Consider the following 22,814-nt stretch of genomic DNA (forward strand, 5'->3'; position numbering starts at 1 on the left):
CACGAAATGGTGTATTTTAGTATGATTAGTAACATAGCAGAGTACCCACCCTCTGGGCAATCTTGTTCCACACATGCAACATATTCTTCTGACACCTCCCTTTATTTGGGCGGTGAAGAGGCAACAGACTGCCTCGATCGCTCCCAAAAATAAAATTAACTCAGTTTACGCATAGGAAACGAAAACCTGTATACTGCTTATGTGCATATATTATACATTGTGGTTATATAGCCCAGATAATAATTCCAATTGCATCCACCCTCCCCCAAAAGAAGAAAATGCCAAGATGGACGAATTGAAGGAATCAAATGAAGCTTGCACATGCACAAGTTCAGGGTGCCCTCATTGATACTTGAAAGTTTCAGCTTCCTTGGTCAAACCCTCTAGGAGTAGATCATACATACATACATACATACACATACATACATACACACATACATACATGCATACATACTGTTGTAGCGGCTACCGCTGGGTTTTCACAATCGCCTTGCACCTATCAAGGACGCGGAGCGATCACCATGCCGGGCTCGTCCAGGACGCCCGGGCAGGCCCGCGCTCAACTTGCCAGGCCTAGGTCGAGACGCTCGGCCACGCCCCCTCTCGCCTTTCCTGGGCAAACGCTCCGGGATAATGTATGTATATATATTGCTGCCCGATAAACGGGCTTTTCAGAGTACCTGAGTGTTTTGTTTGAATAAAGCAACTCGGACGAATTCCAGCTTTTTGTCGCGTCCATTCTTCCGATCGACGTGGGAGCCCGAGCTCCTTCATTGGTGACCTACCGACATGGACACGGCAGTGGCCCTTAAACTGCCTACCTTCTGGGAGGCTCACGCGGCGGTTTGGTTCGCACAGGCGGACTCCCTGTTCGCCCTGCGAGGCATCACGGCCGACGACACCCGCTTCCACCATGTGGTAGCAGCGCTCGGTTCAGCCACCGCGGCCCGCGCCCTGAGCCTCCTCGAGAGCCCGCCAGCCACTGACAAATACGGTGCGATTAAAAAGCTCCTCCTCGACGCTTTCGCCCTCCCATCGGCGGAACTCGCACGGCGCCTGCTCGACCTGCCCGACCTCGGTGACACGCGCCCTTCCGAGCGAATGGACTACATGCTTTCGCTGCTCGGCGAGCACTCTCCGGCAATCCTGTTCCAGGAGCTGTTCCTCCGTCAGCTGCCTAGCCCGGTACGCCTCGCCCTGGCAAGCACGACGATCACGGATCCCCGTGCCCTTGCCAGGGAAGCCGACAAGATCTCCGCCGCAGGCCAGCGCATCGCAGCAGCGACCTGGGGCCCACCCCCGTCCGACGCAACACCCATGGCGCCCGAGCATCCGGCACGGTCGACGACCGAACTGCCGACGCAATTGGCGGCCACTACACCGAGCCGACCACCTCCAGCACGACGACCGGGGCCTCCACCTGACCAAGCGTGGTGTTACTATCATGCCAGGTTCGGACAGAAGGCCCGGACATGCCGACCCCCGTGCACCTTCGGCAGGCCGGGAAACGGCCGGGCCGGTGTTCATTACCAGCCATGAGCGCCGGCCACACGGGCAACTTACTGTTCATCACGGATAAAGCGTCCGGACGGCGCTTCCTGTGCGACACCGGCGCCCAACTGAGCGTCATACCCGCCTCTGACCAGGACAGGCAGTCCGCGGTTTGCGGCCCCTCCTTGGTTGCGGCCAACGGATCGGCCATCCGCAACTTCGGCCCGCGCAACGTCACCCTCTGCTTCGGCGGCCAACGCTTTGCTTGGACGTTTGTAACCGCAAACGTGCCCATGGCTCTGCTAGGCGCCGACTTCCTCTGCGCACACGGACTGCTGGTGGACGTCCAACGGCGTTGTTTAATCAACGCCGAAACCTTCAGCTCCCTGGTATGCACATTGAGCAGCTCCGCGCCGACCGAGCTGGCATGCGCCCTCCCGGCGGCGAACGAGTTTGCTCGCCTGCTCACGGAGTTCCCGGCCCTCACGCGGCCGACGTTTTCGGCCGTCGCAGTACGGCATGGGATCGAGCACCACATACCAACCACGGGCCCGCCGGTCTACACCAGAGCCTGCCGCCTCGACCCAGCCAAGCTCGCCATGGCCAAAGCCGAGTTCGACGCTTTAGAACACCTCGGCATCGTGCGGCGCTCCGATAGCGCGTGGGCTTCGCCACTACACATCATCCCAAAGCCAGGGGGCGGCTGGCGCCCATGTCACGACTAACGCCACCTTAACGACGCTACCACCCCCGACAGGTATCCGATCCCGCACATCCAAGACTTCTCCGCCCGTCTGGCGGGACGGGTCATTTTTTCGAAAATTGATCTCATACGGGGATATCACCAGGTACCTGTCAGGGCGGCCGACGTCCCTAAAACGGCAGTCATCACGCCGTTGGGCTTATTCGAATTCTTACGGATGCCGTTTGGTCTCAAGAACGCAGCTCAGGCGTTCCAGCGCTTGATGGACGGCGTGCTGCGTGACCTGCCGTTCCTTTTCGTTTACCTGGACGACATCCTCGTCGCCAGCACGTCCCGGGCCGAGCATCTCCTCCACCTCCGAACACTGTTCGGGCGCCTCAGCGAGCACGGCCTCATCATCAACCCGGCCAAATGCCACTTCGGCACGACGGCCGTTGATTTTTTGGGCCACCACATCACCAAGAACGGGGCCGTGCCGCTGCCAACCAAGGTCGAGGCCATCACAACGTTCCCGCGTCCCCGCACCATAAAGGCCCTGCAGGAATTCCTGGGAATGGTGAATTTTTATCACCGCTTCGTGCCCCGCGCTGCTCAACTCATGCGGCCCTTCTACGAAGCCCTCCGGGGCAAGCCGGCCAAGCACGACATCGCCTGGTCCGCAGCAATGGACTCGGCCTTCCAAAGCTCAAAGCGGGCCCTCGCCGACGCAACACTGCTCGCTCACCCGGTGCTCAACGCTCCCATCGCCCTCACCACGGATGCCTACGACTACGCGGTGGGCGCCGTACATGAGCAATGGGTGAACGGGGTTTGGCAGCCACTCGCTTTTTTCAGCCGGCAGCTCCGGCCGAACAAGCTCAAATACAGCATGTTTGACCGTGAGCTCCTCGGTCTACACCTGGCCGTCCGCCATTTCCGCCACCTCCTGGAGGGCCGACCTTTCACGGCGTTCGTCGACCACAAGCCGTTGGTTTACACAATGGCCAAGGTCACGGAGCCGTGGTCGGCCCGCCAACAGCGCCACCTCTCCGCCGTGTCGGAGTTTATCACGGACATCCGGCACGTCGCCGGCAAAAACAACGCCGTGGCCGACTGTCTTTCCCGGGCCAGCGCGAACGCGGTCCACCTGGGCGTGGACTTCGCGCTTATGGCGGCGGACCAAACCACCGACACCACTGTGCAAGCCCTCCGGGCGGTGGACACGGGCCTCCGCCTGGCCGACATCCCCTTCGCGGATACTGTCCTGCTCTGCGACGTCTCCCAAGGCCAGCCTCGCCCCATCGTGCCCGTCACCTGGCAACGCCGCATCTTCGTCTCCCTCCACGGCCTTTCCCACCCGGGCCGGAAAGCTTCCCAGAAGCTGGTGTCGGCGCGATTCGTCTGGCACGGCCTTCGTCGGGACGTCCGCGATTGGACCAGCACCTGCACAGCCTGCCAACGGGCCAAGGTCCACCGACACACCCAGGCCCCGCTGGCACCTTTCACCGTGCCCGAACGACGTTTCGACCACGTCAACGTGGATCTGGTGGGCCCCCTCCCCCCGTCACGGGGGTTCACACACCTGCTCACCATGGTGGACAGGACCACCAGGTGGCCGGAGGCCGTTCCCCTCGTCTCCACCACCACCGCCGACGTGGCGCAGGCTTTCATCGCCACCTGGGTCGCCCCGCTTCGGCGCACCGGCGGACATCTCATCAGACCGCGGACCAGAGTTCACCTCCGAGCTGTGGGGCGCGGTCGCCCGCAACCTGGGGGTCAAGCTCCACCGTACTACGGCCTACCACCCCCAAGCAAATGGGTTGTGCGAGCGATTCCACCGCTCCATGAAGGCCGCGCTCATGGCCGGCCTTCAAGACGGCGGTTGGGCCGACCGGCTGCCGTGGGTCCTTTTGGGCCTCCGCACGGCCCACAAGGAGGACCTCCAGGCATCCACCGCCGAGCTTGTCTATGGCCAGGCGCTACGCGTCCCGGGCGAATTCGTGCCCGACGCTACCAGTCCCTGGTCCGCAGCTCACCAGCGCTCGGACCTCCAGGAGGCCGCCCAACGGTTTGCCCCCGTGCCAACATCCCACCACGGTGACCCCCAGTCCTACGTCCCCCCAGCACTTCACACAGCGGAGTATGTTTTTGTGCGTCACGATGCACATCGGGGGCCACTCCAGCCGCCGTACGACGGGCCCTTCCGGGTCCTGCGACGGGACGACAAGTCGTTCGTCATCGACATCGGCGGCAGGTCGGACCGGATAGCGGTGGACCGCCTCAAGCCGGCGCAACTGGACGTCAACCAACCACCATGGGTGGCCCTTCCGCCGCGGCGAGGCCGCCCCCCGTCCACTGTGCCACCCACTCGACCGCCCACCACCACACCGCACCCCCCCCCCCCACGACCCGCCAGGGGTCGCTTCGGCCGGGTCATCAGGACCCCCCTCAAATTGACCATGCCGGTGCAAGTCGATTCTGGGGGGACGTGTGTAGCGGCTACCGCTGGGTTTTCACAATCGCCTTGCACCTATCAAGGACGCGGAGCGATCACCATGCCGGGCTCGTCCAGAACGCCCGGGCAGGCCCGCGCTCAACTTGCCAGGCCTCGGTCGGGACGCTCGGCCACGCCCCCTCTCGCCTTTCCTGGGCAAACGCTCCGGGATAATGTGTGTATATATATTGCTGCCCGATAAACGGGCTTTTCAGAGTACCTGAGTGTTTTGTTTGATTAAAGCAACTCGGACGAATTCCAGCTTTTTGTCGCGTCCATTCTTCCGATCGACGTGGGAGCCCGAGCTCCTTCACTGTTGCGGTTTAGGAAGTCGTCGGGGTGTCACATTCAATACATAAGGGATTCGCTCCTTAGATATTTCCACAGTAATTGTCTCTAGTTAAGGTTACCTTTTCCCTTGCATGAGGAACAGGGAAATTCGTTGTGATGTGACCATCAGTCGTAATTCCCTCCATAATCCTGCTCATCACCGATTCCCTCCGTAATCCCGCTCATCACCGATTCCCTCCATAATCCCGCTCATCACCGATTCCCTCCGTAATCCCGCTCATCACCGATTCCCTCCGTAATCCCGCTCATCACCGATTCCCTCCGTAATCCCGCTCATCACCGATTCCCTCCGTAATCCCGCTCATCACCGATTCCCTCCGTAATCCCGCTCATCACCAATTCCCTTCGTAATCCCGCCCATCACCAATTCCCCCCATAGTCCCGCTCATCACCAATTCCCTTCGTAATCCCGCTCATCACCAATTCCCTTCGTAATCCCGCTCATCACCAATTCCCTCCGTAATCCCGCTCATCACCGATTCCCTCCGTAATCCCGCTCATCACCGATTCCCTCCGTAATCCCGCTCATCACCAATTCCCTTCGTAATCCCGCTCATCACCAATTCCCCCCATAGTCCCGCTCATCACCAATTCCCTTCGTAATCCCGCTCATCACCAATTCCCTTCGTAATCCCGCTCATCACCAATTCCCTCCATAATCCCGCTCATCACCAATTCCCTCCGTAATCCCGCTCATCACCGATTCCCTCCATAATCCCGCTCATCACCAATTCCCTCCATAATCCCGCTCATCACCGATTCCCTCCGTAATCCCGCTCATCACCAATTTCCTTCGTAATCCCGCTCATCACCGATTCACTCCTAATCCAGCTCATCACCGATTCCATCCGTAATCCCGCTCATCACCGATTCCCTCCGTAATACCGCTCATCATCGATTCCCTCCGTAATCCCGCTCATCACCGATTCCCTCCGTAATCCCGCTCATCACCGATTCCCTCCGTAATCCCGCTCATCACCGATTCCCTCCGTAATCCCGCTCATCACCGATTCCCTCCGTAATCCCGCTCATCACCGATTCCCTCTGTAATCCCGCTCATCACCGATGCCCTCCGTAATCCCGCTCATCACCGATTCCCTCCGTAATCCCGCTCATCACCGATTCCCTCCGTAATCCCGCTCATCATCGATTCCCTCCGTAATCCCGCTCATCACCGATTCCCTCCGTAATCCCGCTCATCACCGATTCCCTCCGTAATCCCGCTCATCACCGATTCCCTCCGTAATCCCGCTCATCACCGATTCCCTTCGTAATCCCGCTCATCACCAATTCCCCCCATAGTCCCGCTCATCACCAATTCCCTCCGTAATCCCGCTCATCATCGATTCCCTCCGTAATCCCGCTCATCACCGATTCCCTCCGTAATCCCGCTCATCACCGATTCCCTCCGTAATCCCGCTCATCACCGATTCCCTCCGTAATCCCGCTCATCACCAATTCCCTTCGTAATCCCGCTCATCACCAATTCCCCCCATAGTCCCGCTCATCACCAATTCCCTTCGTAATCCCGCTCATCACCAATTCCCTTTGTAATCCCGCTCATCACCAATTCCCTCCGTAATCCCACTCATCACCAATTCCCTCCGTAATCCCGCTCATCACCGATTCCCTCCATAATCCCGCTCATCACCAATTCCCTCCATAATCCCGCTCATCACCGATTCCCTCCGTAATCCCGCTCATCACCAATTTCCTTCGTAATCCCGCTCATCACCGATTCACTCCTAATCCAGCTCATCACCGATTCCATCCGTAATCCCGCTCATCACCGATTCCCTCCGTAATCCCGCTCATCATCGATTCCCTCCGTAATCCCGCTCATCACCGATTCCCTCCGTAATCCCGCTCATCACCGATTCCCTCCGTAATCCCGCTCATCACCGATTCCCTCCGTAATCCCGCTCATCACCGATTCCCTCTGTAATCCCGCTCATCACCGATGCCCTCCGTAATCCCGCTCATCACCGATTCCCTCCGTAATCCCGCTCATCACCGATTCCCTCCGTAATCCCGCTCATCATCGATTCCCTCCGTAATCCCGCTCATCACCGATTCCCTCCGTAATCCCGCTCATCACCAATTCCCTCCGTAATCCCGCTCATCAGCAATTCCCTCCATAATCCCGCTCATCACCGATTCCCTCCGTAATCCCGCTCATCACCAATTCCCTCCGTAATCCTACTCATCACCGATTCACTCCTAATCCAGCTCATCACCAATTCCCTCCATAATCCTGCTCATCACCAATTCCCTTCGTAATCCCGCTCATCACCAATTCCCCCCATAGTCCCGCTCATCACCAATTCCCTTCGTAATCCCGCTCATCACCAATTCCCTTCGTAATCCCGCTCATCACCAATTCCCTCCGTAATCCCGCTCATCACCGATTCCCTCCGTAATCCCGCTCATCACCGATTCCCTCCATAACCCACTCATCACCAATTCCCTCCATAATCCCGCTCATCACCGATTCCCTCCGTAATTCCGCTCATCACCAATTCCCTTCGTAATCCCGCTCATCACCAATTCCCTCCGTAATCCCACTCATCACCAATTCCCTCCATAATCCCGCTCATCACCAATTCCCTTCGTAATCCCGCTCATCACCAATTCCCCCGATAGTCCCGCTCATCACCAATTCCCTTCGTAATCCCGCTCATCACCAATTCCCTTCGTAATCCCGCTCATCACCAATTCCCTCCGTAATCCCGCTCATCACCAATTCCCTCCGTAATCCCGCTCATCACCGATTCCCTCCATAATCCCGCTCATCACCAATTCCCTCCATAATCCCGCTCATCACCGATTCCCTCCGTAATCCCGCTCATCACCAATTCCCTCCGTAATCCCGCTCATCACCGATTCCCTCCATAATCCCGCTCATCACCAATTCCCTCCATAATCCCGCTCATCACCGATTCCCTCCGTAATCCCGCTCATCACCAATTCCCTTCGTAATCCCGCTCATCACCGATTCACTCCTAATCCAGCTCATCACCGATTCCATCCGTAATCCCGCTCATCACCGATTCCCTCCGTAATCCCGCTCATCATCGATTCCCTCCGTAATCCCGCTCATCACCGATTCCCTCCGTAATCCCGCTCATCACCGATTCCCTCCGTAATCCCGCTCATCACCGATTCCCTCCGTAATCCCGCTCATCACCGATTCCCTTCGTAATCCCGCTCATCACCAATTCCCCCCATAGTCCCGCTCATCACCAATTCCCTCCGTAATCCCGCTCATCATCGATTCCCTCCGTAATCCCGCTCATCACCGATTCCCTCCGTAATCCCGCTCATCACCGATTCCCTCCGTAATCCCGCTCATCACCGATTCCCTCCGTAATCCCGCTCATCACCAATTCCCTTCGTAATCCCGCTCATCACCAATTCCCCCCATAGTCCCGCTCATCACCAATTCCCTTCGTAATCCCGCTCATCACCAATTCCCTTCGTAATCCCGCTCATCACCAATTCCCTCCGTAATCCCGCTCATCACCAATTCCCTCCGTAATCCCGCTCATCACCGATTCCCTCCATAATCCCGCTCATCACCAATTCCCTCCATAATCCCGCTCATCACCGATTCCCTCCGTAATCCCGCTCATCACCAATTTCCTTCGTAATCCCGCTCATCACCGATTCACTCCTAATCCAGCTCATCACCGATTCCATCCGTAATCCCGCTCATCACCGATTCCCTCCGTAATCCCGCTCATCATCGATTCCCTCCGTAATCCCGCTCATCACCGATTCCCTCCGTAATCCCGCTCATCACCGATTCCCTCCGTAATCCCGCTCATCACCGATTCCCTCCGTAATCCCGCTCATCACCGATTCCCTCTGTAATCCCGCTCATCACCGATGCCCTCCGTAATCCCGCTCATCACCGATTCCCTCCGTAATCCCGCTCATCACCGATTCCCTCCGTAATCCCGCTCATCATCGATTCCCTCCGTAATCCCGCTCATCACCGATTCCCTCCGTAATCCCGCTCATCACCAATTCCCTCCGTAATCCCGCTCATCACCAATTCCCTCCGTAATCCCGCTCATCACCGATTCCCTCCGTAATCCCGCTCATCACCAATTCCCTCCGTAATCCTACTCATCACCGATTCACTCCTAATCCAGCTCATCACCAATTCCCTCCATAATCCTGCTCATCACCAATTCCCTTCGTAATCCCGCTCATCACCAATTCCCCCCATAGTCCCGCTCATCACCAATTCCCTTCGTAATCCCGCTCATCACCAATTCCCTTCATAATCCCGCTCATCACCAATTCCCTCCGTAATCCCGCTCATCACCGATTCCCTCCGTAATCCCGCTCATCACCGATTCCCTCCATAATCCCACTCATCACCAATTCCCTCCATAATCCCGCTCATCACCGATTCCCTCCGTAATTCCGCTCATCACCAATTCCCTTCGTAATCCCGCTCATCACCAATTCCCTCCGTAATCCCACTCATCACCAATTCCCTCCATAATCCCGCTCATCACCAATTCCCTTCGTAATCCCGCTCATCACCGATTCACTCCTAATCCACCTCATCACCGATTCCCTCCGTAATCCCGCTCATCACCAATTCCCTCCGTAATCCCGCTCATCATCGATTCCCTCCGTAATCCTGCTCATCACTGATGCCCTCCGTAATCCCGCTCATCACCGATTCCCTCCGTAATCCCACTCATCACCGATTCCCTCCGTAATCCCGCTCATCAACGATTCCCTCCGTAATCCCGATCATCACCAATTCACTCCGTAATCCCGCTCATCATCGATTCCCTCCGTAATCCTGCTCATCACCGATATCCTCCGTAATCCCGCTCATCACCGATTCCCTCCTAATCCAGCTCATCACCCATTCCCTCCTTAATCCTGCTCATCACCCATCCCCTCCTTAATCCTGCTCATCACCCATTCCCTTCTTAATCCTGCTCATCACCCATTCCCTCCTTAATCCTGCTCATCACCAATTCCCTCCGTAATCCCGCTCATCACCCATTCCCTCCTTAATCCTGCTCATCACCCATTCCCTCCTTAATCCCGCTCATCACCGATTCCCTCCATAACCCCGCTCATCACCGATGCCCTCCGTAATCCCGCTCATCACCGATTCCCTCCGTAATCCCGCTCATCACCGATCCCTCCGTAATCCCGCTCATCACCGATTCCCTCCGTAATCCGGCTCATCACCGATTCCCTCCGTAATCCCGCTCATCACCGATTCCCTCCGTAATCCGCTCATCACCGATTCCCTCCGTAATCCCGCTCATCACCGATTCCCTCCGTAATCCCGCTCATCACCGATTCCCTCCGTAATCCCGCTCATCACCGATTCCCTTCGTAATCCCGCTCATCACCAATTCCCTCCGTAATCCCGCTCATCACCAATTCCCTTCGTAATCCCGCTCATCACCGATTCACTCCTAATCCAGCTCATCACCGATTCCCTCCGTAATCCCACTCATCACCGATTCCCTCCGTAATCCCGCTCATCATCGATTCCCTCCGTAATCCCGCTCATCACCGATTCCCTCCGTAATCCCGCTCATCACCGATTCCCTCCGTAATCCCGCTCATCACCGATTCCCTCCGTAATCCCGCTCTTCACCGATTCCCTCTGTAATCCCGCTCATCACCGATGCCCTCCGTAATCCCGCTCATCACCGATTCCCTCCGTAATCCCGCTCATCACCGATTCCCTCCGTAATCCCGCTCATCATCGATTCCCTCTGTAATCCAGCTCATCACCGATTCCCTCCGTAATCCCGCTCATCACCAATTCCCTCCGTAATCCCGCTCATCACCAATTCCCTCCGTAATCCCGCTCATCACCGATTCCCTCCGTAATCCCGCTCATCACCAATTCCCTCCGTAATCCTACTCATCACCGATTCACTCCTAATCCAGCTCATCACCAATTCCCTCCATAATCCTGCTCATCACCAATTCCCTTCATAATCCCGCTCATCACCAATTCCCCCCATAGACCCGCTCATCACCAATTCCCTTCGTAATCCCGCTCATCACCAATTCCCTTCGTAATCCCGCTCATCACCAATTCCCTCCGTAATCCCGCTCATCACCAATTCCCTCCGTAATCCCGCTCATCACCAATTCCCTCCATAATCCTGCTCATCACCAATTCCCTTCGTAATCCTGCTCATCACCAATTCCCCCAATAGTCCCGCTCATCACCAATTCCCTCCGTAATCCTGCTCATCATCGATTCCCTCCGTAATCCCGCTCATCACCAATTCCCTCCGTAATCCCGCTCATCACCAATTCCCTCCGTAATCCCGCTCATCACCAATTCCCTCCGTAATCCCGCTCATCACATTTTCCCTCCGTAATCCCGCTCATCACCAATTCCCTCCGTAATCCCGCTCATCACCAATTCCCTCCGTAATCCCGCTCATCACCAATTCCCTTCGTAATCCCGCTCATCACCAATTCCCTCTGTAATCCCGCTCATCACCAATTCCCTCCATAATCCCGCTCATCACCAATTCCCTTCGTAATTCCGCTCATCACCGATTCACTCCTAATCCACCTCATCACCGATTCCCTCCGTAATCCCGCTCATCACCAATTCCCTCCGTAATCCTACTCATCACCGATTCAGTCCTAATGCAGCTCATCACCAATTCCCTCCATAATCCTGCTCATCACCAATTCCCTTCATAATCCCGCTCATCACCAATTCCCCCCATAGTCGCGCTCATCACCAATTCCCTTCGTAATCCCGCTCATCACCGATTCCCTTCGTAATCCCGCTCATCACCGATTCCCTCCGTAATCCCGCTCATCACCGATTCCCTCCGTAATCCCGCTCATCACCGATTCCCTCCGTAATCCCGCTCATCACCTATTCCCTCCGTAATCCCGCTCATCACCAATTCCCTCCGTAATCCCGCTCATCACCAATTCCCTCCGTAATCCCGCTCATCACCAATTCCCTCCGTAATCCTGCTCATCACCGATTCCCTCCGTAATCCCGCTCATCACCGATTCCCTCCGTAATCCCGCTCATCACCGATTCCCTCCGTAATCCCGCTCATCACCGATTCCCTCCGTAATCCCGCTCATCACCGATTCCCTCCGTAATCCCGCTCATCACCAATTCCCTTCGTAATCCCGCTCATCACCAATTCCCTCCGTAATCTCACTCATCACCAATTCCCTCCATAATCCCACTCATCACCAATTCCCTTCGTAATCCCGCTCATCACCGATTCACTCCTAATCCACCTCATCACCGATTCCCTCCGTAATCCCGCTCATCAACGATTCCCTCCATAATCCCGATCATCACCAATTCACTCCGTAATCCCGCTCATCATCGATTCCCTCCGTAATCCTGCTCATCACCCATTCCCTCCTTAATCCTGCTCATCACCCATCCCCTCCTTAATCCTGCTCATCACCCATTCCCTCCTTAATCCTGCTCATCACCCATTCCCTCCTTAATCCTGCTCATCACCATTTCCCTCCGTAATCCCGCTCATCACCCATTCCCTCCTTAATCCTGCTCATCACCCATTCCCTCCTTAATCCCGCTCATCACCGATTCCCTCCGTAATCCCGCTCATCACCGATGCCCTCCGTAATCCCGCTCATCACCGATTCCCTCCGTAATCCCGCTCATCACCGATCCCTCCGTAATCCCGCTCATCACCGATTCCCTCCGTAATCCGGCTCATCACCGATTCCCTCCGTAATCCCGCTCATCACCGATTCCCTCCGTAATCCGCTCATCACCGATTCCCTCCGTAATCCCGCTCATCACCGATTCGCTCCGTAATCCCGCTCATCACCGATTCCCACCGTAATCCCGCTCATCACCGATTCCCTTCGTAATCCCGCTCATCACCAATTCCCTCCGTAATCCCGCTCATCACCAATTCCCTTCGTAATCCCGCTCATCACCGATTCACTCCTAATCCAGCTCATCACCGATTCCCTCCGTAATCCCGCTCATCACCGATTCCCTCCGTAATCCCGCTCATCATCAATTCCCTCCGTAATCCCGCTCATCACCGATTCCCTCCGTAATCCCGCTCATCACCGATTCCCTCCGTAATCCCGCTCATCACCGATTCCCTCCGTAATCCCGCTCATCACCGATTCCCTCCGTAATCCCGCTCATCACCGATTCCCTCCGTAATCCCGCTCATCAACGATTCCCTCCGTAATCCTGCTCATCACCGATTCCCTCCTAATCCAGCTCATCACCCATTCCCTCCTTAATCCTGCTCATCACCCATTCCCTCCTTAATCCTGCTCATCACCCATTCCCTCCTTAATCCTGCTCATCACCCATTCCTTCCTTAATCCTGCTCATCACCCATTCCCTCCTTAATCCTGCTCATCACCCATTCCCTCCTTAATCCTGCTCATCACCAATTCCCTCCGTAATCCCGCTCATTACCCATTCCCTCCTTAATCCTGCTGATCACCCATTCCCTCCTTAATCCCGCTCATCACCGATTCCCTCCGTAATCCCGCTCATCACCGATTCCCTCCGTAATCCTGCTCATCACCGATTCCCTCCGTAATCCCGCTCATCACCGATTCCCTCCGTAATCCCGCTCATCACCAATTCCCTTCATAATCCCGCTCATCACCAATTCCCTCCGTAATCCCGCTCATCACCAATTCCCTTCGTAATCCCGCTCATCACCAATTCCCCCCATAGTCCCGCTCATCACCGATTCCCTCCGTAATCCCGCTCATCACCGATTCCCTCCGTAATCCCGCTCATCACCGATTCCCTCCGTAATCCCGCTCATCACCGATTCCCTCCGTAATGCCGCTCATCACCAATTCCCTCCGTAATCCCGCTCATCACCAATTCCCTCCGTAATCCCGCTCATCACCAATTCCCTCCATAATCCCGCTCATCACCAATTCCCTCCGTAATCCCGATCATCACCGATTCCCTCCGTAATCCCACTCATCACCGATTCCCTTCGTAATCCCGCTCATCACCAATTCCCTCCGTAATCCCGCTCATCACCAATTCCCTCCATAATCCCGCTCATCACCAATTCCCTTTGTAATCCCGCTCATCACCGATTCACTCCTAATCCAGCTCATCACCGATTCCCTCCGTAATCCCGCTCATCACAGATTCCCTCCATAATCCCGCTCATCACCGATTTCCTCAATAATCCCGCTCATCACCAATTCCCTCCGTAATCCCGCTCATCAACGATTCCCTCCATAATCCCGCTCATCACCGATTCCCTCTGTAATCCCGCTCATCACCGATTCCCTACATAATCCCGCTCATCACAGATTCCCTCCATAATCCCGCTCATCACCTATTTGCTCAATAATCCCGCTCATCACCAATTCCCTCCGTAATCCCGCTCATCAACGATTCCCTCCATAATCCCGCTCATCACCAATTCCCTCCGTAATCCCACTCATCATCAATTCCCTCAGTAAATCGCTCATCACCGATTCCCTCCATAATCCCGCTCATCACCGATTCCCTCCATAATCCCGCTCATCACCAATTCCCTCCGTAATCCCGCTCATCATCGATTCCCTCCGTAAATCGCTCATCACCGATTCCCTCCATAATCCCGGTCATCACCGATTCCCTCCTTAATCCCGCTCATCACCGATTCCCTCCGTAATCCCGCTCATCACCGATTCCCTCCGTAATCCCGCTCATCACCGATTCCCTCCGTAATCCCGCTCATCACCGATTCCCTCCTTAATCCCGCTCATCACCGATTCCCTCCGTAATCCCGCTCATCACCGATTCCCTCCGTAATCCCGCTCATCACCGATTCCCTCCGTAATCCCGCTCATCACCGATTCCCTCCGTAATCCCGCTCATCACCGATTCCCTCCGTAATCCCGCTCATCACCGATTCCCTCCATAATCCCGGTCATCACTGATTCCCTCTGTAATCTCACTGGTCACCGATTCCCTCCGTGATCCCTTTTTTCGTCAATCTCTTCTCACCCCTTTCTCCATTAAACGTTTCCTTCCCCACAGTTCCTACAGCAAACCATGCACAAAATACAACATGTTTTACAGTACACCAATTACGTTACAAAACACACATTCAAAGCCAAGATTAGCACTGCCATCCCCATCCTCGAGTTCTCTGTTGCTACCAAAATACTAGCACTGCACATAACGGCAAGGAACACGACGTCATTCTGCGACAAAGAAGAGCCAATGGGAAAGAAACACGAGTGGGTCAAAGGGTATTGGGGTACCCGTTGCTCCCCGAAGTCCCGCTCCGCTCAAGGCCCATAAAAGCCCTAACACTCCTGTGGGCGCCATTGACTCGCGCAGCAATGGAAGGGAACGTGGACAAGAGCTGCCTGCCTTCCTACCTGTCTGTGTTGAGCCAGATAATGGAGCGAGACGAGTTGCACTAGGCAAATGGCAGCACAAGATCTTTGGGGTGCAGTGGCTACATACTGACACACACGACCTTTCCTACATTCTCAAATTCATCTATCTGAGGCGCACAAGAGAGCACTAAAAGAGCAATCGGCGATTACTCTCTTGACTGGTGTGGACGAGAGACTGATATGCTTGTCACACTTTTCTTCCATCATCTATGCTGCACTGGCTACACTACCTTCTTTCACTACCGTTCTCTACCCTCCACTTTGGGACCAATGTATGCCAACCAGCTTGCGTCTGGTGAGCGAGAGGCTGCAACCACACCTAAACCTATTTCCCTTTTTTCCCCTTTCATTCTCTCTAATTTCCCTGGAATGAGCGAGGCGCGTGTGCCTTGTGTTTAGATGAGTTAATAAGGTGTAAGGGGTTCTCTCGTGCTTCGGGGTTAAGTTCTGTTCTTTGTGTCACTGCATTCTCTCCATGCTTTTGCTCGGTCATACATAATAAATTGATACAGGGTGAGAAGTCTGGAGCGTGGTTCCCCATCTAAGATGGGTAAAATTACCGGTAAAGTAATGTGAGCCCTGGAGAAGGGAACCTGACAGAATTATCCTCATCAGACGGTTTCCGTGGTTCCTCAGCAACTGGTCGGGTCTATCCGTGGCTTGTCGGCTTCAGGGTTGGAGGTCGAGTAGCTAGTCCAAGCCACCCACTCGTGATCCGAGCTACTCTCGCACCCGTAACAATACATACATACATACATACATACATACATACACTTGCTCCATTGTATATTGTGAGAAACAACCTTGTTCTCACCAAATTAGTGCCCCGCCCACCACGTCACGTGACCTCCTTTCAGCCTCACGCGATTGGGTGGCTATTCGGCACGCGATTGGTGGAGGGTGAGAGAGCCGGCCGCCATCTTGTGCGACGGACGTGGCTCGAAGGCGTTGAGTGGAAAATAGAAAAAACGGGGATTTTTTAAGCCTCACGACAGCCGAGTTGTGCTGATCGTTTATAGCTCTGTATTTTAAGAGTGAGTAACTCCGGAAGAGAACGAGTGATTCCCGGATATCGTAGATTGGAACTCTGAGTCATATTGCCTGTGTCGTGTTTGGAGCTTCGGGTGCCGACAGTTCCTGCAGGCTTTGTGCTGTGTATTCCACTCTGTTACCATCCATTGTTTTTGAGATCGAGCCAATAAATCATCGTGCCTACCCCTAGAGGCCGGTTAAAACACAGTTGTGTTTATTGAGTTCTCTTTGTCCACCCCGTGGACTACTTGAAGCCCGGACATTAACGTCAGTATTCCGGGCTGGAAGCATTTAACAGCCGGAGTCGCGACAAATGGGTTGCTCGTCCAAGGATTATTCAAGTAAGAGACATTCGAACTGAGACGGGAATTCTGCAGTGGACGACATCTTCCTGCATCTGCTCATCGTTTCCTCACCAGCAGACGCCATCTTGGAGGAACTTTCTCACCAGCAGACGCCATCTTGGAGGAACCTTCTCACCAGCAGACGCCATCTTGGAGGAACCTTCTCACCAGCAGACGCCATCTTGGAGGAACCTTCTCACCAGCAGACGCCATCTTGGAGGAACCTTCTCACCAGCAGACGCCATCTTGGAGGAACCTTCTCACCAGCAGACGCCATCTTGGAGGAACCTTCTCACCAGCAGACGCCATCTTGGAGGAACTTTCTCACCATAGGACGCTATCTTGTGTGGTACTTCACTACCGGATAAGTGAATAGTTTACGGATCCCTCCAAACAAACCGACATAAAAAAAAAAAAAAAAAAAAAAAAACGTGAGTTATTTGTACGTTGCATTTTTCTCATTGGCAATTTGATGTGCGTTGGTGATATTGTGTAGTTCGTGTCGTATTTCCCCAACAGAGCGTTGTGTTTGAATTACGTGTACCACCCCAATATTGTTTGCCTCCCCTGGGTGAATTGCCGTCCCATGTGGTGAAAGATATTGCTGAAATATTTCGATCCAGCCTCCTTTTAGACTCAGTGTTTTGTGCCTTGTCTTATGATAACTCGTAGCCAAGCTATATCGACCAGAGAAGTGAGAGTTCAACCTGATCATGTTGACAGTCACGTGGGTGGCGATGTGAGCGACGCAATCAGCCTTGACCCGGTCACTAAACCCGATATGTTAGGAAGCGATCCCATCATGACTAAATGCATGCGTTCGACCTTCTGGACCGGGCTGACTCCGGTTCAACAACTCGACATGTATAACAGGGAGAATGACAGGGCAGAGGCAGAGCGTATTAAGCGAGAAGACCGAGAGCATGCGGCAGCAGAGAGAGAGCATGCGGCAGCAGAGAGAGAGCATGCGGCAGCGGAAGCTGAACGCATCAGAGAGCATGAGTTGCGAATGTTGACTGAACGACTGCGGGCAGAGGTGTCTGCTGCAAGCGTCCCGGAAACTGTTCATGTTCGTTTGCCGGACTGGACGGGAGACACGAAGCCAGAAGCGTATCTGGAGATGGCGGAGAAGTTGTTGGCTTCCGGTGGCATTGATGAGAGCTTGTGGGTCGGCCATCTTGTTAGCCATCTATCTGAGAAGGCGAGGGAGGTATATGCGAGGATGGCAACCGAGGACGCAAACAAATACAGGAAATTGAAGGCCGAGATTTTGAACGCCTATGCGGTGTCCGCGTGTATTTATAGGCGTAATTTTTTCAGTTGGACTCGTCAGTCCAGTCAAACCTATGAGGAACATTCGCGGGTCTTGTTGGAACAGCTGCAGAGATGGTTCAAGGGGAGCAAGGTTGAGTTACCTCAAGCGGTTGCGGAACTCCTGGTGCGTTACCGTATCGATCAACAGCTTCCGCCTGACTTAGCGTTGTTTCTTGTCGACAAAGACACTGTTTCCTTGTCAGACTGCGTCAACCTTATCGATAAACATGTTTTGGCGTGCAAAATGTTGCAAGTCACGCAGTCGCGTCGTAAGACGGAGGATTCTGCGATCAAGACCGCCCCCCGTCTGCCCGGCGGCTGGATCGAGGGGAAGGGTTCTCCGATGCCCTCCACTGGTGGCGGTCGCGAGCTGCAGGCCAGGGCACGGCCCTGGTGCGATTTCTGCAAACGCGTGGGGCACGGTGGAGACCGCTGCTTCTCTAACCCAGCTAGTCCGGCCTACCGAGGCAACCCTGCTGTTAAATCGGAGGGAGGTCAGTGGAGGTCATCAACTGGGCCCTCGCACACGACGGTGGCATCGGTGACAGAGGTCACTGCCACCGAGGCTAATTCCATTCATCCTCTGTATCAGGATTATTCAGGGACAGCCTTAGTGGGTGGCCCTGATTCGGTGCTGAAGTTTGAGGCCCAATACCTTCGGGATACTGGGGCGACACTGTGTGTTCTCCGGGCGGGGGTAGTTCCGGCCTCTCAGATGCGTTATACCGGCGAGTATATCATCCTTCGGGGCATTAACCAGGCTCCTGGCCGGTATCCCCTTGCCCTCCTCGAGGTCCGGAGTGACATTTTTACGGGTCCAATGACCTGTGCGGTGGTACCCTACTACCCGGTACCCGGGGTCTCCTTGCTGATTGGCAATGATGCCATGGCCAGGGAGGAGTCATTGACTCTGACCTGTGGGGTGGTCACTAGATCCCAGAGTAAACAGGCGGAGAGAGTGGCGGAGTCAGACCTATCTTCACTCTGGCCCGAGGAGCCTAGCGCCTCGACTCCAGTTCCCGACGGTGACGTTGCGTCAGTTGAAGTCCACCCGAGCCTCCCGTCAAGCCAACCTCAGGTGCCGTGCTCCTCAGGGACCGCTCCCGCCTGTAACACGGGGACCCCAGCTACGTGTTCGCCGGTCGGCAAATCCGGGGAGGAGGATCAGTCCTCCGAGGCGGTTAGCGACCTCAGTTCTGGGCCGGAAGTCACTCCCGCATTGTCTGCGGTAACCAGTTTAGTGGAGGATCAGCACTTCGATCCCCCCCTTGCCATCCTCTGGGAAATGGGAGAAGACTCCGAGCCGGGACGGACAGGCTACTATGTGAATGGTGCAGGTGTGCTGATGCATAAGTTTTCCCCAAAGAACATGTCCTCCACCCAGACGTGGAAGGTTCGACACCGAGTTGTCGTACCGGGGAGGCAACGTCAGTCAGTCATGCAATTGGCCCATGACAATATTTCCTCGGGTCATGTCGGAGCTGCCAAGACCTTAGCCAAGGTCAAGAATCAGTTCATATGGCCCGCCATGTCGCGAGACATCAAGCGCTATTGCGCTAGCTGTCCCATTTGTCAACGACTCGGAAAAGGAGTGAAGGTTTTCAAGGCACCCCTAAAGCCCCTCCCCGTGATCAGTCAGCCTTTCCAGTTTGTTGCCGCTGATTTTGTCGGACCTTTGCCCAAAACCAGTTCCGGGAAACGCTATTTGCTCCTCGGTCCGTTTTCCCTCCTGTAAACGCTTTCCCCAACTTGAGTTTGGCCCCCTTGTCTCTCTATTGTGCTTTGTGTGAAGTGTAACTCTTGTGGGGTAGATATTAATGCGGTGTATTGTGTTTAATATTGTGTTGTGGATAAACCTGGTTCATTGTATAAGTCTGTTAACGATTACCGCCATCATATTGCCATGTGATTTGCACCTACTACAAATACTGGTTTCAAAACGCCGTCTATCCGACGGGTTTTTTACTTAGGTGGGGAGGACTGTGAGAAACAACCTTGTTCTCACCAAATTAGTGCCCCGCCCACCACGTCACGTGACCTCCTTTCAGCCTCACGCGATTGGGTGGCTATTCGGCACGCGATTGGTGGAGGGTGAGAGAGCCGGCCGCCATCTTGTGCGACGGACGTGGCTCGAAGGCGTCGAGTGGAAAATAGAAAAAACGGGGATTTTTTAAGCCTCACGACAGCCGAGTTGTGCTGATCGTTTATAGCTCTGTATTTTAAGAGTGAGTAACTCCGGAAGAGAACGAGTGATTCCCGGATATCGTAGATTGGAACTGTGAGTCATATTGCCTGTGTCGTGTTTGGAGCTTCGGGTGCCGACAGTTCCTGCAGGCTTTGTGCTGTGTATTCCACTCTGTTACCATCCATTGTTTTTGAGATCGAGCCAATAAATCATCGTGCCTACCCCTAGAGGCCGGTTAAAACACAGTTGTGTTTATTGAGTTCTCTTTGTCCACCCCGTGGACTACTTGAAGCCCGGACATTAACGTCAGTATTCCGGGCTGGAAGCATTTAACAGCCGGAGTCGCGACAATATATAGATTACCCTTCCCACATTTCCAAATACTCCCTTAAATCTCAAAATATATTCAAGCTAATAACTTAATCTTTCATCAATACCCCCATGGGTACACTATCGCTACCAAGTTTAGTGGTGATTACTTAAGTTGTTACCGAGATACCCTGCCCCCCATTCCAAATCCCGCTCATTTCTGTACATCTTCTGAACATTTTCTAAAAAGCTAATAACTTTTTTTTCACCATAAATCCCCATTGGGGACCCCATTATGCAAGCCGTTTGGTAGCAATCCAGCCTATGGGGCTGATAGACCCCAATATAGAGAACTCAGTTTCCCTACTCCCACACTTTCCCCCCAAAATTACTACACCCTATTTTACTCACCAATATCACCCATTGTGTGATAAATTTGGTTGCGATCACCGAAGCCGTCACAAAGATCTCCCCCTTCACCGCCATCCCAACCCCCCAAAATTCACCACCTCACCACTATTACACTGACTCCCATGAGGTCCCCATTATGTCTGCCAAGTTGGTGGCCCACACTATTCCCTTGTCAGAAGTAAAAATATAACCTCCATCCACCTTTGGTGACGGAGGTAAATATTATCACTTATGCCTGAGATAATGAATGTGGCACATATTTTATCTCATACTGAAGATGTTTTTTCGCATCTTTTTCATTAATGTACACTCAAAATGAAAAACCTCAGGACAAAGATTCGCGTTATCTGCCCCTACCTAGCTGTCACGTGCATGAAATCTTACTTTTTCCTCCAGGGCCTCAATGCCATGGTTCACTCTATGGACCTGCAATCCTTTTCCATTCGAGCATTTTTTGTTTCTTCATCCTATTTGTGCCTGCTCTTTCATCATGCATTCTCACTATGTTGACCTACTCCCATCTGTTGCCAGCTTTCTATATGAGCCTCGATCTATATCTGTACAATTAAGGGCAGCACCAGACTGTCTTCCAACGTCTTCCAGAAGACGGTCCGATTTTGTCTGCTGTCTGGCCTCGCTTGCTGTACCAGCATGTATGAGTTGTGCAACAGCCTGGGGTTTGAGTGTGTGGTTGTTGTGTGTGTGGCACCATATAAAGGTGTGCTTTCGTTAATTGTTATGGTGTCTTTCTGTTCAGTGTTTCTTTCTGGGTCCTCTCTTGTAATGAATTATTCATGTCGTTCAGAGAGTTTGTTAGGCCTTGCGATTCTGCCACTTTCCCATGCTGACAGTTTTGGTAAAGTGAATACCCTTGGAGGATTAAATTAGTAATCATGCTGAGTTTGGCAACAATATGGGTGACAGACATGGATTCATGCAAATTATTGATGACTCAGTAATTCTTGGAGCTTGCATCCAGCATAATCAGCACATACATTCATGTGGGTCGTGTCAATGCGACCAAACAGTTTCTTGATAATAATAATGTTTATCTGATGACTGAATTTACCGATAATCCATCAAACAACTGGAATCCAGCACAGAGCGGTAGGATGAAAGCCACCATTTTCACCACATCCCTGAGGGGTGACAACAAATTATCATAGGCCCAGATTTATCAACATATCGTGCAAAAGCAGTACGGTAATTTGTATACTTACAGGTCATTGCTAAACAAATATCCCAGCACGTCCTTCAGTGACACCAATATGAGGGCATTGAAGGCTGCCAGGAAAACTGAAATTACAAAAAGATGAAGTTACATCTTCAGTCAACAATGGTACTCGGACAATCCGACAACTTTGGATGAATTGGGGTATAGGAGTACAAGGCATGTCATTATTCAATGCGGATCCTAAAGATTTTAGCTCTTACACGAGCCTCGATTCTTTATACAAAAAAACAAAAAACAAATCCGAAATCTGTGAAATCTGTGAGCAGGATATCTCAAAAACAGTATGGACATATTCAGACGAAACATGGTGGTCAGGTTGGGTGTGCGACAACGATGAATTGATGAGATTTTGGTAAACATCCAGGATCTGGTTCCGGATACTTGAATGTTCGAAATGATTCTTCAACATTGAGAGATCTGGCCGAACACGATATATAGCATGATATCTCAAAAACATTTTGGACAGGTGATGACAAACTTGGTGGATAAGTTCGATAGGTGACAAGAACCAGCTGATTCGATTCTTGTTAAGGCCCACATGCAGATCCGGC

General features: G+C 53.5%; 1 protein-coding gene across 1 annotated transcript in view; it reads right to left on the reverse strand.

Annotated features, from left to right (window-relative positions):
* The window catches only part of LOC137439218 (multidrug and toxin extrusion protein 1-like), a 183,650-nt gene that overhangs the window by 64,111 nt on the left and 96,725 nt on the right, over positions 1-22,814 (reverse strand). Inside the window, exons 12-13 of the mRNA XM_078767944.1 lie at positions 22,250-22,325; positions 22,099-22,168 (exon numbers count right to left, since the gene is read on the reverse strand). Of these exons, the coding sequence (XP_078624070.1) occupies positions 22,099-22,168; positions 22,250-22,325 (146 nt within the window). The remainder of the gene's footprint in view (positions 1-22,098; positions 22,169-22,249; positions 22,326-22,814) is intronic.

Source organism: Myxine glutinosa, chromosome 14, assembly GCF_964187855.1.
Source record: "Myxine glutinosa chromosome 14, kmMyxGlut1.1, whole genome shotgun sequence".
Classification (NCBI taxonomy): domain Eukaryota; kingdom Metazoa; phylum Chordata; class Myxini; order Myxiniformes; family Myxinidae; genus Myxine; species Myxine glutinosa.